Below are 17,810 nucleotides of genomic sequence, written 5' to 3'. Positions count from 1 at the left end.
CCAGAATGCTGTTTCACCCGGTCCGAACAGGCCTTCCCCGGGCCCGGACCGCATTTCCAGAAACTCCATTTTTGCTCCGCAAGGCCGTGTCCGGACAGCCCATTAACCTGTCCGGACACCCCGTACCTATTATGCCCAAAAACATGTTTTTAGTGGGCTTAAGTCTAGGGTTTGATGTACTGATATATATACATCATTATAGAAGATAAATGTACGAATTTTTCATCTCAGAGAGTTCGTCAGAGGCTGTGCTAAGAGAGATCATATGTGGTGAGCATTAAATTGAATCTCTTAGAGTTTTAGTTATTCCTTTGATAAATCTACGGTTGAGAAATCTATCGGAAGGGTCCGGTAAAGGAGAATCACGTTGAAGAAGATTGTGAGCAAGGAGACGAATTGTAGGCTTGTCGATCTTACCAAGCCAAGGTCTTGCAAAGGGTTGTAAGTGTTCCTAGTGTCTGTAATTTCTGAATAATCTTTTGATAGTGATTTCCTGGGTTTGGCTGTCCCGGAGAAGTTTTACTTTTAGATCGATTTTTAAAAGGTTTAGTCTTCGTAACCAAAATATCTGTGTCTGCCTCTTTATTGCTTTATATATTTTAGGTGATTGAATTGTTTATTACTTCATAGTATTAATTCCGCATAAATTGTAATAAACAAGCTTTTGGAGTCGACATAGCGTTTTTCAAGCTCAAATCGGATACCAGAAAGTGATATGTTTTTAATTAAAGGAAAGGTTTTGGTAGAAAATTTGGTGGATGGTGTAGTTCATACCGGATATGGTGATAGTGGGTTGGCCATTGATTTTGCAAGAGATCGGAAATCCATGGTGGCCGCAAGAGTAGTTTTTCTGCTGGCTACCTTCGACGAAGAAGGGGAATGCTATGTTTTGGCCATCACCACAGTTTTGGGGAATACTGCACTTTAGGAACTCTGGGTCGTCCACACCACAGGATTTTCTAACTAGAAAGGAAAAGAAGAGGATGCAGATGATGAGGCTTATCATTGGAGAAACGGGTGATACAAGGGTGCCCACGAAGCTTGCCTCTTTCATTTCTGTATCTTCATGATCAAACTGTGGAGGGGCATAAAGATTAAAGAGAAGATCAGAATCTGGGGAAAGGGTAGGAGACGCAATTGACTCGCTGTGCGGCTGTGCCTTTGACAAGTTTCAATGGCATTCAATATCTGCCAGAATGCCCCATACAGTTCAACTTGTAGATCTTTCAAAACATGGCCACTAGGCACTATCTGCCCAATAGCTTACGTCGTTGAAATTTCAAATCAATTTCATATACGGCCATGTTTTCCAAGTCTTACAACTTCAACTATCTTCGACCTTTTATCCTGGCATGTTTGTTAAACATCATGGACAACTAAATTGAAAAATAGTATTGAAAAACAAAAAAAATTTGTTTTGTAATAATTTTTTATTTGAATAATAGTAAAATGTAAATGATTGTAATATAAAAAATGAGAAGTTTTTTATGTTAATTTTTTAAGAAAAATGAGATGAATACTTTTTAGTGTAGTGGTGGTGTGATTCTAACACTTTGTCCAACACGTAGCTCTTCATTAATAAACTAAAGCCTAATATATATATATATATATATATATATATATATATATATATATATATATTGCATTTTACCCATCTCTTATCCATCTCCATACAAGATATGGCAAATTCATTATTGAATATGTGGAATCATGTATAAATTTTACAAATTTAATAATAGATTTGCAAAAAGAGAAAGGCAATTCCTGTTTCTTGAGACTCCGCCATAAACTTTGCGTTTGAGGGACCTAATCCTTGGGAATGTGGTAATACCTATTCCCCCTGGAAATGTCCTATCCAAGCCAAGGAACTCATCTCCTTGGTGTTTATCTCCCCAACAAGATAGATGTGTTACACTTCTCTTAATTGAAATATAAGGTCATACATATGTATAAACTCAATATATTTATTCTTATATCATATTAAATCAAACATTTATTCTAAAAAGCTTAAGAATATTAAAAAAGTAGTGAATTTAATCATCTAATTAATATTCTAATAGTCATTCAGTTGTCTTTAAACTTTCTCTTCATTATCTGCAATATGTTAATCCATAAGATAAATAATCTGATTGAAACTCAAAAACATCCACTTTCTAGTACAAGGCTAAGACAGGTAACTTATTGGCAAACTAATTGAGTTGCCATATAAGCAGAATTCAATGACACCCTCCGAAAATTACAGGAGAGAGCTGGCAAGAACACTTCTGTGAAAGTTTGCAGCTTGCTTTGAAACGTTAAGATAATGGTAGTCGTCCACCCAGCAGTGGTGGAGCCCTGGATTTCTCCATCGAGAGGGCCACGCTTTTTTCTTTTTTTCTTTTTAAAATTTTTTTGATTAATTGCCAGTCATGAAATTCGTTTGGGGTTACTTGTCTTTCAAACAGGGGTATTGACATATTGTAATTAATTCGGTTCAGTACTCTTTTTCTTTTTTCTTTTTTTCTCTTTTAGGTTAATTAAATTATGCATTACCAATGCTTTTTCATTCTTTACTCTTGCTTTTGAATCAAAGCTGATACTATGGAAAACCAGAGTCCTTCCAGAATGCTAACAAAAACATTTTCAACATTGTTGTTGTTGTTCTCACATGGTCTCAGCTATTAGTAGCAAACTAGCAATTGTAAGGGTTTTTTTTATTAAAAAAAAAAACTTTTCAAAATACCCTCTTGAACTTCCACATGCTTTGAAAATACCATGTTGAAGTTCAAAAACTCTCAATTAAGGATATCAAACTTCCAATTATCCCGTTTTATTAGGATTTTTTGTTAAATCTTTATCAAAATTTCCAAAAAACCATATTTTTTATTATAAAAACTTGTAAAGATTAAGGCTTTTTTTAACATATTTGAAATTTTTTTATTTTTTATTAAAAAAAATTAAAATTGGTATTTTGAATATTTCGACATGATTTAACATAAAAAATTAATTGAATGAGATAACTGAAAGAAATTGAAAGCTCGATATTCTTAATTGTAAGTTTTTAAACTATAAGATAATGTCAAAATTAGTGAAAGTTGATGTGGGTTCCGTAAAATTTCCCTATAATATGTATAGCATTACTATTTAGGATTCCGGGTTTCAGGGTCGAGCTAGTTTTGGCTAATGAACTTTGCATGAAGGATACCCATCGGAGATGGGTTGAGTGCTTTAATTGAGTTGCAGAATGAAGAAAATACCTTGAAATTGAAGGCTGCAGAAGCTTAGAGGGCGCCCCGGTCTTGGATTTACACGAAGATATTGATCTCTCCTCTTGCATGAACTCATGGAATAGAGCTCTGCCAAATGTTCTCTTTCTTTCTTCCTTTTTCAATGGTCTTTTCTGGAATAACCTATCTCGTTAAATATTTTTTGTTGGGTGCCTCCAGAGCATTCTATGCAAACAGAAATGGGCTAATTGATGAATTTACTAGAGGCAACCCATTAAAGGTGGATGTCTTCCTACGTCGCAGGAATGTTACTATTAGGATATTGCCAAGGATGAAGGTGATCATAAAGACAGACGATTTGCATGAAAGAATCTCTTTGCAGTAGTTCCAGATCCCAGGAAGTTCTGCAGTATGCACCATCTTAGTGTAGGATTAAAGCCTGATTCTAGCAGGAGCGACAGGAATGAAGAAACAATCAAATCAAGGCAGAAATTATGGCCAAAAATGGAAGAAAAAAAAATTTGCTCTGTTCCCAGTAAGGTCTTCATAGAAACCTTTGTTTCCTGCGCAATCTTTTCAGCTAATAGAGCAGCAAGTCTTGAGTCTTCGCCTATAATTTCTTCAGACTATGTAGTGAGTTCCCATTTCTTACAAAAAGACTCGATTAAATATTGATTGGACTCACAAAAGACGTAATAAGCATCCACGAGCTAATAATTGAAGCAATTGAAGCAATTCCTTCAAAAGATGCTAGTTACTACACAACATTATAATTTCCTTTTAAAGAAAATATGCATTTTAGGGCTTTACATAATCATGCTGTAGTGACCTCGTTGTTGTCTAATAATCTTCTGATCTTGATGGCGAAAACAAGAAAGGCTTGGGTGGCACTTGCAAGTATTCAAGGCTCCCTTCAAACATATTTACAACTCTACTCATTGGTGGCCGATTTGAAGGGTCAGTTTGTATGCACCATAAACTCACTATTATCATCTTCCTTGCACTTTCGTGATCCTCTTCATTCATAAGGCCCTGCAGTCCTAGATCTTCATCTTGTTCAAGGCGCTTGTAAATCCAATGCGGAAAAAATATTTCACTGGTACTATCATTCTTGACATCTATTCTCCTTCCCCTAACCATTTCAAAAACCATCATTCCATAACTATAAACATCTGACTTGTGAGATACTCCTCCAAAATTTCTACAAAATACTTCTGGAGCTATATATCCTATAGTCCCTCTTGCACCTAACATTGATATGATACTCTTTTCTCTAGGGCATATTTTTGCAAGGCCAAAATCAAAAATCTTTGGGCAGAAGCTCTCGTCCAAAAGAATATTATGAGGCTTTATATCAAAATGCAATATTCGTGTGTTGCAACCTCTATGTAAGTACTCTAATCCTCGAGCAATGCCAAGTGCAATCTTGTATAATGTCTCCCATTCCAATTGTCGATTAGCCTTTGAAGAACTTTCTTTATATATGAACTTCTCGAGAGATCCGTTAGGCATAAACTCATAGATAAGAGCTCTTTTAGAACCTTCAAAGCAAAAGCCCATAAGAGAGACAATGTTGACATGGGAGGTCCTACTAATGCTTGCAACTTCATTAATGAATTCCTCTCCATTACCACTTGATTCTTTCAAAACCTTCACTGCCACAAGACATCCATCGTCTAACTTTCCCTTGTAAACACTACCATAACCTCCTTCACCTAATTTATCTATAAAGAAGTTGGTCATTCTCTTGATTTCTGAATAATTGTATCTTCTAATAGCAATAGGTCCATAGTTTCTTAAAAAGTCCTCGACGGCCTGATGGTTTAGACTTTCCTTCTTCCAAAAATAAATAATTTTATTGGGTAAGTACTTTCTCCTAAAGTAGTAGATTACAACCATCACAGCTCCAATTCCAACAGATAAAGCGGCTGTAATCAAAGAATAGACATTAATAAGTTATGTGGTGCATTGTCCAGAACCTTGTTAAAATTGCATTTTCTTGTGGTGACACCAAACATGAAATCGGAAAAACTGTCAATTGCAGGTAGAGAAAGAAAATCATGTAACAATTAACGCAACATTGAAGTTTGATTGAAGTGGTATCTCACCTACTGCTGTCGCCAGTATCGTTTTGTTACTCCCTGCAACAGAAGATAGAAACATAAAAGATGTTTGTTAAACAGTGAAGATTGAAGTGAAGCAGCTAAATTGGGAGCCTTTGATCAATCCCCAACAGGGTTAGTAAGAAAGAAATGTCAAAACTTTATCGAAGTTTGTAGAGTTTGAGTTGAGGGCCTTGAGGCTATTTTGTTCTTCTAACTTCTTAAAACCATTTGATCATATCCCGGTCATTCTTGTTAAAATATTAACTTAATAATTAAATTAAAATATTTTATTAACTTCATTTTTTTTAGATAAATGGTGGTGTAATATGATATTAGAGCAACAATATTGAGTTTGAAACTTGTCTTCATCATTTACTTTTCATTTTAACTAAATATTTTACGCCTTAGGTCTCACCTGTTAAGGAGAAGTTTAAGCTTATAGGTGAATCACCTCTTCTGTCCACTTAAACGTATGGGATAACATAGAACATTGACTTTTACAACTTCACTAACAATTCGTTTCTAACCTATCACTCCACGAACAAGCGGACATGCTAAGCCGGATCAAGTTGCTTTAAATCTAATCTAAAAGCATTTCTAGTACCTGCATATAGATCATAATAGCTAAATATAGCTATTATAAGTTATTTTACCTTCCATAGTGAACTTCATTGTAGCACTTTGAAGTCTCTTTTTTAATTATTTTCTCTCCATTCTCATAAAAAAAAGTACATTGAAAAATAATATTTAAAGAAAGTAAAGAATTGTGTGATAGTTATTCGGTTGTAGGGTTGGCAAGTCAGGTTCGGAAGGACTCACCTGCCAACCCAATAAAGACAAACCCGAACACAACCTATTTGACCAGTTAGCAACTTCTTAAAAGCACCGCACAATAAATTATTTAAACCTCACTTTATTCTATTTAAATATAACTTTTGTTATTTTTATTTTTTATTTTTTAATTCTCAAAAGCACTCATATGAGGGAGAAAAGAGAGGAGAAAGGAAAAATAAATATAAAAATATGTGAAAAAAAAAATGAGATAGGAAAGAAAATTGTTTCTCCAAATATATAGTATAAATCTGAACAAGAATTATAAGCTCAATCGGTCGGAAATTACGCTTCATGAAGAGAAAAGTCACTAGTTCGAATCCTTATTTTTTTTCTTTTTTCTCCCTTTACTTGAACATATTAAAAAAAAAAAAAAAAAAAAAAAAAAGCTTGATAAATGAAAATTTGTATGATTTTTAACCAAAATTTAACTAAATCACATTTAGATCAGGCCATTGCGGATGCTTGGGAGAAAAGTATCGAGAGAGAAAACTGACCGGGGATACTACAGCGAACATGGTGAGGTCTATCGGCGCAGAAGCACTGGAAACGGACGTTACTGTTGTTGTCGAGCTTGGACCCACAAATCCCTCCACTATCCTCGCAAATACTGCAGTCGCTGGCCTTCCATTTCAGCCAAAACCCATTTCCCAGGACCCCTCTAATCTCATAGTGATTCTCACCCCCATAAGCAGCAGCTTCAACGGGAGCTACCACCCGAGTTTTGCACTTGTTTGACACGTCCTCCAGCTTCGGGTCGTCTTCAGACAGGGCCAGAACCTTTTCCCCATAACAACCGTCATAAAACTGTAAATCACCGGGCAGTGCCGAAGAGTTGTTGCTGAAATTATAAAGCAGAACTAGATTCCTCTGTTTTGGTGCTAGCTCAAATCGGACAAGAGGAAAGGATATGTTTTTTATTAAAGGAATGCAATCGGTGTTTGAATTAGAAAAGATAGCGTTTGAGACGCGAATGGTCTGGTTTTTGTAGAAAATTTTGTGGATGGAGTAGTTGCTATCGACTATGGTGAAAGTGGGTTGGCCATTGATGTTGCAAGAGATCGGGAATCCAGGGTGGCCACAAGAGTAGTTTTCCCGCTGGGTACCTTGGATGAAGAAGGGGAATGTTAGGTTTTGGCCATCACCACAGTTTTGGGGAACTCTGCACCTTAGGAACTGTGGGTCGTCCACACCACAGGATTTTCTGACTAGGAAGGAAAAGAAGAGGATGCAGATCATGTGGGTTATCATTGGAGAAATGGGTGATACAAAGCTTGCCTCTTTCATTTCTGAATCTTCAAACTGTGGAGGAGAATAAAGATTAAAGAAGATAGAATATCACAATCTGGGGAACGGGTGGGGTATTGAGGAAATTAAATTAGTGGAGTTACTCGTCCACTGGATTCTTGTGCTTTTGAAACAGTTTCAATAGCACTAATTAGTCTGTTCAAATTCCATAGCAATTTCATACATGACCATGTTTTTAATGTTTTGCATCATGCGTCAAATATCTTCAGCCTTCTATTATAACAAATCACCACTTATTCTAAAAATTTAAATTGATAAAAGTTGAAAACAATGTTTAAGTTTAAAAAATTTACTTTGATACATGTTTAATCACAACTAAGTCCCAGATTGAGTCTGCACTAAGCAGATTTGTTCTATAAGCTAAATATTAGGCATGAGTTAGCAGATGTAGACGGCATAGAATTTCAATGTAAGATTTGTTTGTTTTTGACCTCTATGTCGTGTAATCTTTCAGCTTCAACATTTGAATTTTAAAGTTTTATGCTCTATAATTATAAGAGCTTTTATGTTATTTATTATTCACCAATGAAATTTGAATGAATTTCTCTTTAAAAAAAAAAAAAAAAATCACAACTAATCTAAACATCTTAAACTAATATGAAATAATAAATTTAATCATTTAATTAATAATTTAACCCGACAGTTAACTTAACGAGCCAACAACGGACTGTTAATTTCACTTCCACACAAAACATGCGACTGATTTCAAAAGTCTACCAATTCACGTTAACTGCTAAAGTCGGCCAAAAAGGTCTCCTAGATTTAGATGATTGAAAAGCCAGCAATAAGAGAAAAGCAAAACATTGTGGGAATAAAACATTGGACTATAGCACCACAAAACTATCAAAAAGACACGAAAGGAATATTATTGGGCCCACAGTGGTCATTCATAATAACGTTAATCCCATAAGATAAATCTTGCATAATTTCATAGTAATTATAGATCTTCACCCCAAGTCAATGGGATTTATCCTGATTTATTAGTCCAATTGGAAAATGACACTACACATTAGCAACGTTAAGTGATAGGCTTTTAGTACGGGCATAATAAGTTATAGGCTAGTTGCTCCTTAAACTTTCTATTAATAGAATGCTAAAACTATCTTACATTATTTGCGGATATTACATATACATTTGATGCAACATCGTTGTAAGATTCAAACAATTGCTGGCCTACGAAAATGGAGATTTCAAAAAAAAAAAAAAAAAAAGAATTAAAAGGTAAAGAATAGGGTAAAATAATATAGGAGCTACGCCACTTTAACTCCACTGGGGCGTTTTCCTTCCATGGCGTCTTTCTTGTTACGACAATCAGCACAAAGGAAAGGTCCTTGCCAGGGCGTTGAGCTGGTGGAGAAGATGCCTCCAGCATGAACGGAGATGCCCTCACTTGGCGCAAGGTCTACTTGGCATACAGCACACATGAAAATGCCAGATGTCGATTGGGTCGTCGTCTCATCATTTCCCAGTCTGCAAAACATATGATAATTATTTATGATAGTAACCCAATAATTAAACAAAACATTCTTATAAGATAAGAATTCACATAATAAGAAACTGAGCTATATATGAATATAAATCACTCAACTGAAAAGCCAACCGAATCAAATGATATTATTTCTCATTTAGCATCACCCTAAAGTTTGAAATTATTGCTCTTGATATCTTTTTCTACTCAAAGTACACACTGAATTCAAATTTTGGGTCCGATTCTACTACAAGTGGGTTTGGTTTGACACCAACCCATGGCCTAACTTAACCAAGTCACCTATCATACTTCCCCACTTTGAAACTGGACGTTTCAACAAAATTATGATATCATTGTAAATGTTAAAAACGTGGTGATAGTTTTGTTTCAAAATAAAGGCGCCACATCCGATTAAGCAGTAAAAGAATTAACACTGTTCAAAAAATTTAAAAATAAAAATAAAAATAAAAGAATTAACAGGGCACGGGTTTCAAGTCCTTGAGCATCTAAATCCGCTAAGATATTATAGTTTGAATTTAGGATACAGGGCCATGTAAAGCAATTTGCATGTTACAAAGAAAACATGTTAGGTTATTGTTGGTTTAGACCAAAAGAATTAGGCCATACCAGCAAATACCCTACACAGCGTCATGGTTTCATGGGTAAAAGAGACCACAATGGACATTTCCTTTCTTAAGCAACTTGATTTCGGAGGTTCTTGGATTGGTTAATCCATTTTAAACTTACATTCAGATACAGAATATCTTAAGGGTAGTTTCACATGGGCATGAGTTTAAAAAAAAAATTAAAAAAATAAATAAATAAAATAAAATAAAATAAAAAAATGACGGCTCTTCTAAAGAGTTCACACCACCATGGGCATAAAGCAAAAAAGAGTTTTCAAGGCCTATATCAATGCAAACAGTGTTAATCATGTGCTAACCTGAACCTCATACGGCATAAAGGGTTTTGTGGGATTATGAAAGGCCACATCTTTCTTTAGGGGCACCCCACCCCTTGGTGAAGGTGGGATCAAATTTCAGGATTCTACTACCAGCTAAGCTAGCTTGCAATTTCAAATATGGTAAACACAACCAAGTGAAAAATTCAATTTGAGGTAGCACAATTCAGCATAAAAGCAGAAGCAGAAAGGTTAATTGGTGGCTCATAGAAAACAATATCAAAATTTAAAAACTTGTATAAGCATAGGTCATGAACCAAACATATTTTTAAAACTGATTTCTACTTAAACTGCAAAACCTCATTTCTACTCTTTGTATGAATAGAACAAAATTTGACGTATTTCCCCTAAAGAATCGATCACATACATATCAATCTTCTCAACAAAAGCATTGTGCACATATAGACTCCAAGAGCATTGTCAATAAGGTCAGTAATGTGTTGGTCAATGCTATTTCATCATCATGGATTTATGAAACTTAACCTCATAAATAAGATATAATAAAGTAAAAACTCTGTCTGCCCCCTTCCATTATTCTCCATCCTAACCTTTTCCATTATGCTAGAAAATTGTTGCATATAGATTTCTTCTTTTCACACACAAAACCTACATTAACCAATTCTAGCATACATATAATAGAGCAAATTTCTAAAAGAAAGAGGCTGCAAGAAAATCAGCAAGCCATTCATAGTTGTAAGCTTAATAGATCATTCAAAAGTCAATATTTTGCAAAATAAGCAGACTGACCTTTCGGCAAGCATTGCTGATCCTTCTTCAAACAATTCTTCCACTATACCTACAGCTGATAGCTTCTTTGATAGCTTATTAGCAGAACTGTGGGACCTCTTCATGGAAAATAGAGCTCTCAGCCTGTTCTGCTTTTTAGGAGTTGAAGGCTGTACCGAATTATCAGGAGGAATTATGTCAACAACTATGCAGGTTGTATCATCCTTCAAGCCCCTTGTCCTTAATGCTTCCTAAAAAATAATCCATCAAGTACAATATAAATTAGCATTAGATTAGCATAACAGTACCATTAGCCCTGGTTTATGCTAAACCATTGACCAGAAGGGCATGGTAATTCAAACAGGACTAGCCAGAACATATAGCAAAGTAATGAATTTACACCACCTTCACAACTTGTCTAGCAGCAAGTTCAGCAGGCAACCCACGACAAGATTTTGCAGCCATTTCCGAGGATAGGGCATCCCAGATACCATCAGAAGCAATTATAAGTCTCCCACCTGCTTTTGATAGCTTTTATGTAAAAGAGGAATGTTAGAATTCACGATGAAGACGGCTACAGTGCATATACTTCACATTGATAAAATAAGTAAAAGAAACTGTGAAAGAATTGGAGATAAATGAGTAAAGACCAATACCTTCACTTGTTTGACATATGGGATTGGCACTATGTACTCTCCCACATCCATGTCTCCAATTGACCTAGAAAGGCATAAACCCCCGGGCCAACAACGGAGGGGACCAATCTGCAATGATTAAAAATCACATATTACACAATGTAAAATAACAAATAAACATAACTGGAGGGAGGAACATCTTTAACGTTAAGGCCATCAAATGAGAGTGAAGGAAATTCCTTTTTTTTTTTGGAAAAGGAAAAGAAAAAATAAAAGAATCTTACCTCAGCACCCCCAAAAATACTAAGCCTCCCCACTTCACCTCCACTTGCAGTAACACGTTCCCTCCTGCAACCACGAAGAACCACTTACTAAGTGTATCCAGGAAAAATTAATAAATGCGGGTTTCAAATAGATACACACTCTTCAACATTCTCTTCAAGTCTATGATCAACAGTTAAGTTGGAGACAGTGCCACCCTGAGTATCCAAAATACAACGGGAGTCTCCAACAGATGCAACAGTCACAGTCCATCCATCAACTATTACAAATGTAGCTGTGGTTCCAGATGTTTCTCCTGGAGATAATCAGATGGGGATAAGAAATAATTAGTTCATCATCACGCATAACAAATCTGGCTCGAGACTGCAAATAAAAAAGAAAAAGAAATAAAAGGAGGCCAAATTACATACCTCTGCTCTGGAATTCCTTGTCAGTCTTCACAAACCCAGCAACCAATGCACGAGGTAAAGCTTGAAGCCACTCCTCACGACTAAGTCCACGGGGGATAGCACCCAACACATGATTCAACAAATGCTCCCTTGTAAAAATGGCAGCAGCATTTCCATTGTGCCCATCAAAGATCTGAATATCAAAGAAAGCAATAACCATCATGCTGGAAAATAAATCCATACCTATGCAAAATTCATATGTGCACACAGCTTAATAATACGACTAATGACAACCAGGACATGTGAAAACAAGGAAGAAAATATATTCTTGAACACTGATTGCCAGTAGTAACCATGGAACGTTGAAATGCATTAATTACCAAAAACATTCATCTTACAAATTGTGAAAAATACAATAAAACTTAAGAAAGGAGAGAAGCATTCTATATTGAAGAGCATTGAATTGTAGTATGTAGCTCGAAAAGTCATAAAATCAGTGCAAACATCATGGCTCAATGACATACAACACAGCTGAACGAAAGGGTACCAGTCAATGTGAAATGGCAAAATGGAAAGGATGAGTATTACCGCAAATACAGAGAATGTTGACGATGAATTCCCCAGGACTCGCTGGCAATCAGTCTTAATCAGGAAATAATCCTCCCCTTTCCTAGACTGTGCCGCATTTCCATATCTCACAGTGGGCTTCTCCATCTTCTCACTCCTCATCTCTCTGCTGATCAGTGCAGCAAGTGGCACAAGATTATGACGATGGCGCCTCCCTTCCCCCGACGCCATATCTTCCATGAAAACAAAGTCTTAGGCACAAAACCTTCAAGCTATTGTGTCCGTCTCAAAAGCATATTAAACTCTAATACCTAAAGGCCTTATGATTATATATAGTCCAACTCAACCAAAATGCAAATTGCTTGGAATCAATAACCTCTCTAAGAATCCAAACTCAGTATCCCCCTTTGTATAATTAACGCGAAAACCAATTCAAACACAAAAAATTCAAACTTTTCCAAATCAGCCTCAAGATTTCAAACCTGATCTGCATCCATAATTGACAAAACACTGATCAATGTTAATCTAAGATCCAAAAGACAAAAAAACCAACCTACAAATCCACATCAAAGAACAAATACATAATATAAATAAGCAAGTGCATACGCATAGACACATTTGATCATTCAACAACAATAAACCTTAATGCTGTGCCTGGATACCAATAAAGAAAGTTTTAAGCTTACATTCCAACATAAACAAGAATCCTCAGGTTTCCAGAGAAAAGAACAAAATTATATTCCTTCTTTTGTTTTACTCTTCGCAGTTTTCTTAGCCACCAAACAGTGTACAACGAGAGAGAGAGAGAGAGAGAGAGAGAGAGAGAGAGAGAGAGAGAGAGAGAGAGAGAGTTACCCGAGAGAATTAGCGAGAGACTGTCCGAATGCGTATCGAGCAAAGGCAAACGCAGATCTGACTGCGACACTAAGCAACAACACCAAGACGAAGAAGCAGATTAAACAACTTTTATACCAACAAGAAAATCAACTGGGAGACGCAACGCGTATTGATGACAAGGAATGAACTGTAAGACCCCCACCCCCAAATGCTCCAATTAAACAAAAAGTATTACCTTTAGAGACAGAGAGACACAGAATAAAAAAGGCATTGAATTTCTGAGGTCAGCTTCACAACATTTTCCTCCACCAAACACCCAACAAACAAACAATTCTTGGGCAAATTTTTCCCGGGAAAAAGGAAATGGCAGGAGAATTCGCGTACCGATCTAGCTTTTCATTCAACGAAGGAAAGAAAAAAAAGCACAGAAAGTGGCTTTTGCTGACTGTAAATCAATCTGTCCTGTCCTCAAACCCACATTTCTCAAAGTCGGTTTACCAAACCCCTCTTCTTCCCCAGACAAAAAAAAAAAGCCACACTTTCTAAACTTTCCCAGGACAAATACAATTACACTGAGAAAAATATTTCAATATTGTTTTTTAATTAAGCAGCAGAATCTCTATGACTATAAGCACAGCTAAGAATAGGATGATTATACAGTTATACTAATACAAGGCTAAGCCTCGAACACTTTATAGCTTCTACTTAAGCACTACATCAGAATAAACTCCCAAAAAAAAAAAAAAAAATTATAGTGAAAAGATTAAGGGAAAACTTTAGTTTAGCTCCCTGAGCTTTTACGAATTTGATAAACTCTTCAAATTTTTAAATTTTTCACTTTAAACTTTTGAATTTTCAATTTCTCTCAATTCGTTCCCATCCGTCAAATTTTAAATGTTACATGACGTTTATACCATTGACTTTTGTATAAAATTTCAACTTTACCCTTAATTCTAAAACTTTTTTATTTAAAAAAAAAAAAAAAAAAGAAAAAAAAAAAAAGAAAGCCAAAATCATGAATATTTTGATATTTTTAACAACTAAAATTGACTGAGAGGTTTACATTGAGAGAAATTGAAAGTTCATTGGTCCAAAGTGAGAGATTTAAAAGTTTAAAAATGTTTGTCAAATCACGTGGAAGTTCAGGGGTTAAAGTGAAGTTTTCCAAAAAATAATTTAATGAATTGTTTATAAGAACAGTTTTAATATAAGATTATTATGCACTTCAAAAAAAAAAAAAAAAGATTATTATATTAATATGAAACCAAACCTCTAAACGTACACCAAATTTTGAATTATCCCACATTAAAAAACTAAATTAATAAAAAATTCAAACCTCTATCACCACACATAATGTTTAAACTTTAAACAGCTTTAAAAAAGAGGGGCTATAAAGTATAAACCCCATTTTTTTTTTTTTTTTTTGGGACTATGCAAGAGGGACAAGTGGCCCTACAACCTTTTTCTTAAATTATTCAAATTTCACAAAGATTCTACAAATATATTATGCAAATGTAGCATGGGGCTAATAATCTTTAAATTTTTCTTTTAAATAATAATTTATCCAAATGCTATTGATTTATTTATGTCACCTTAAGTTTAGGGTTATTATGGTGCGACGAATATATCATTTTTCTGACAAGAATTCACTTAAAAACACTCTTTAAAAATAAAAAGTCACTAATATGAAAAGATGAGCTGTGATTTTTGGCACACTAGCGTGCTTAAACAGTAAGCACGCCGGTGATAAAATGTTATTTTATTTTTTTTATTGTTCAAATATTATTTTAATAATATTTTATAATATTTTAACATCAACATATTTATTGTTTAAGTACATCGGTGTGCCAAAAATTACTATTCATGAAGACATTAATTAAAGGAGATTTATTAAATGCCGGAAAGAGTTATTTTGGAGATAATATTAGTATTGATTGAGTGCATTTTTGATTCTTGCTCGAGGAGAAGAGACACGTGGAACGGCCTTTGCATGTGTTTCTGTGATGGCAATGATGTGGACACGTTGGGTGTAGGCGCTGCAGAGGGGGTACGGTTGCACAGTTTACTTTTTCTGCGCCACTGTTTTGTTTATTTATGGTGGTCCCCGCGCCACAGTCAATGTCTTTGTTGACGGAGAACCAAACCCATGCCATCATCGGCCCTACCAAATTGTGCGGTTGCGATTACTTCTCTGAGGTTTGCATTTCCTTCGTTCATTATAATACTTCGTAAAAAATAAAAACATAAAGCGGTGCTGGGAGGCGGTGGCCGCCAGCCCGGCAGTGGTCGCCAGCCAGGCAACTGCATGGGCCGTTGGAGATCATCATCCCCTGTAGGGTAACAATTATAGAGTACTTTAAAAAAATTATTATTATTATTTTATCAAATTATTTCTTAATTTTCAACTTTTACAAAATTCTAAACCACTGATCTTTACGAAATTCACTTCATTCTTAGAGTGATGCAAGAAAAACACAAAAATAATTTCTAAAATTACTCTTATAATTTATGTATAAGTATTTTAATGATGAAAAAATAAAGAAAAAAATTTAATATGTAAATTTAATTATTTAATAGTTAATATGAAAGTGACACGGAACTATCACACATTAATTTATGCGACTTGTAATAAAAGTTATAATTTAACGTGGCTCATTAGAAAATATGTTCATTTTTAACTGATTTTGGTTTAGATATTGTTTGTTTAATTAAGAGCATTGGTGATCATATTGCAGTGATTATCTACTATAATTTTTGGAGTAATGGAGTTCAATCCTATGTTTTGTTAAACAATATTGTAAAAATGAGATTTGATTCCAAGTTTGTCGCATGATGCCAAAAATCCATATCTGGTGAGCAAGTTGGCATCTCCAAAAGGAAATGGACAAAATTTAATTTGTCATACTCTTATCCTTTCCTATGTATACAAGCCTAAGGATAAAGAGGGAATTTACCAAAAAAAAAAAAAACCCAAGAAAATGGAGCAAAATACATCTACGAAATCAACATTGAGGTACTCTAGTATAATTGCTAAGTATTTAATTAAGAGATAAAGTAAAGTATCACATGGTGTCTAAACTCCTCCACAATTATATGTATATATAGGGTAGGATAGTAGCCCTGAAAATTATAAATAAAAATATGTAAATTATCTCATGGATCCATGCATGCTGCATCATGATGATCAGAGAGAATATATATATATTAACAATCTCAAAACACTAGTTACTTTTGCCTCGATTAAGCAATTATACACGTAGCCTGAGCTTGGCAAGAGCCAAACGGGAAGTGGGGAAGAATATGCCCTTAAACACTTCAATACAAAATGAAATGAAATGAATATTGTTCATGCACCTTCCATGGGTAAGCAACAGATCAACCTATTTGTAGATCACACTCTCATCATGTTAAATTATTATTGATCTCAAATCAAAAGATATATAATATTGGAAGTCAAGATGTTTATCATTTATATTAAAAAAACTTAAACCCATAAAAACTAATTAATTTAATAATTTAATTAATAGTCTAACCGTTTCAATTACTACATCAATGATCTTCTTCAACCTAGAGCTAAAGTAAAAGCAATGTGCCGTCATGTCGATGCAAATTTTTGGATGACCGGATTGGCAACGAGGCTCTCGCAAATAAAGAGAAAAAGTCAACAAAATCTATGAGGAGAGACTGAAAAAACCTTCAATGCGATATAAAGTGGGCCTCTAACTAATTTATTGCACAAAATAGTGTTTTATGAGTGATTATGCTATATATCTATATATCATACTAGCATATTGGCAACTTGGGGAGGAAGATATTGCAACAATGACTTAGTTTGCACTTAGGCAGATGGATAATAAATTGCAGACAGAGACATTGTAGTTGTGTATTATTGTAGTCTGGTTGCGTGTTATGCATCTCTTTGACTAATGACTTTTTTGCAGAGACTAAAATTTGTGTTGCTTCATCTTATAACGGTGCTTTAACTTGTGAGAAACACATATTTTTCTTATACGTTATTAAAAAATAAACATGTTTCTCGAGTATAGAGAAATAAAAAAGAATATAGACCTTAGACTTCTTTATGTTTAGGAAAAAAGAAATGGCTCCAACGACTATCTGTTTCTCTAGTTTTCCGAATATGTTAGAGAGTGCATGTGCAAACCCTTTGAAAGTGTGAGTATATATATATATATATCTATATGAGAATCCCAGTGAATCTAATGTAAATAACAGAGGGGCACATACTCCAACGTGTAGTTATAATCATCTTACCACAGCCTTTAACGAACTTTTTTTATTATTTTTTTCAAAAAAAGAATTTGTTTTGTTTACCTTCTGTCGTATTGTGAGAATTCCGAAGCCAAGTTAGGTGGTCTTGGATCAATCATCACGTACGGTCAGGGTTCGATGCTATGAAATGAATGCACGAGAGATATGGGCCCTTCTCGGCCCTACATATTCAAGACTCGAGAGTCAAGAGGCAACCGAGATAGCA

The 17,810-nt window shown here is 34.9% G+C and overlaps 2 protein-coding genes across 3 annotated transcripts; both read right to left on the bottom strand.

Moving 5' to 3' along the window:
* Positions 1-3,674: 3,674 nt before the first annotated feature.
* Positions 3,675-7,497, bottom strand: LOC132184997 (LEAF RUST 10 DISEASE-RESISTANCE LOCUS RECEPTOR-LIKE PROTEIN KINASE-like 2.1). The gene is made up of 3 exons (XM_059598808.2): positions 6,640-7,497; positions 5,315-5,347; positions 3,675-5,134 (listed from the first exon to the last, which is right to left on the bottom strand). The coding sequence occupies exons 1-3, from the start codon at positions 7,427-7,429 to the stop codon at positions 4,047-4,049; spliced, it is 1,911 nt and encodes a 636-aa protein (XP_059454791.2). The 5' UTR covers positions 7,430-7,497; the 3' UTR covers positions 3,675-4,046.
* Positions 7,498-8,513: 1,016 nt separating this feature from the next.
* Positions 8,514-13,971, bottom strand: LOC132185012 (Protein phosphatase 2C family protein). 2 transcript variants are annotated; one of them, XM_059598832.2, is made up of 10 exons: positions 13,551-13,971; positions 13,334-13,402; positions 12,500-12,965; positions 11,933-12,104; positions 11,664-11,817; positions 11,525-11,588; positions 11,262-11,369; positions 11,011-11,136; positions 10,627-10,856; positions 8,514-8,920 (listed from the first exon to the last, which is right to left on the bottom strand). In XM_059598832.2, the coding sequence occupies exons 3-10, from the start codon at positions 12,716-12,718 to the stop codon at positions 8,701-8,703; spliced, it is 1,293 nt and encodes a 430-aa protein (XP_059454815.2). In that variant the 5' UTR covers positions 12,719-12,965; positions 13,334-13,402; positions 13,551-13,971; the 3' UTR covers positions 8,514-8,700. The 2 variants fall into 2 exon arrangements, with proteins under 2 accessions (XP_059454815.2, XP_059454820.2); XM_059598837.2 differs by having other exon boundaries at positions 12,500-12,711.
* Between the last annotated feature and the right edge of the window lie 3,839 nt (positions 13,972-17,810).

The sequence above is a fragment of the Corylus avellana genome, chromosome 2 (genome assembly GCF_965113065.1).
Source record: "Corylus avellana chromosome 2, dhCorAvel1.hap1.2, whole genome shotgun sequence".
Taxonomy (NCBI): Eukaryota; Viridiplantae; Streptophyta; class Magnoliopsida; order Fagales; family Betulaceae; genus Corylus; species Corylus avellana.
This window is presented reverse-complemented; position numbering and strand designations above follow the sequence as displayed.

What these genes read in the sequence shown, in the direction of transcription:
- LOC132184997 (XM_059598808.2), bottom strand. Translation starts at nt 7,429, where the DNA reads ATGAAAGAGGCAAGCTTTGTATCACCCATTTCTCCAATGATAACCCAC. An exon ending in TGTTCGCTGTAGTATCCCCG is followed by an intron (nt 5,348 to 6,639) that starts GTCAGTTTTCTC and finishes CTTCTGTTGCAG; the next exon opens with GGAGTAACAAAACGATACTG. An exon ending in GATACTGGCGACAGCAGTAG is followed by an intron (nt 5,135 to 5,314) that starts GTGAGATACCAC and finishes CTTTGATTACAG; the next exon opens with CCGCTTTATCTGTTGGAATT.
- LOC132185012 (XM_059598832.2), bottom strand. Translation starts at nt 12,718, where the DNA reads ATGGAAGATATGGCGTCGGGGGAAGGGAGGCGCCATCGTCATAATCTT. An exon ending in CAACATTCTCTGTATTTGCG is followed by an intron (nt 12,105 to 12,499) that starts GTAATACTCATC and finishes TTTGATATTCAG; the next exon opens with ATCTTTGATGGGCACAATGG. An exon ending in CTTGAAGAGAATGTTGAAGA is followed by an intron (nt 11,589 to 11,663) that starts GTGTGTATCTAT and finishes TCGTGGTTGCAG; the next exon opens with GAGGGAACGTGTTACTGCAA.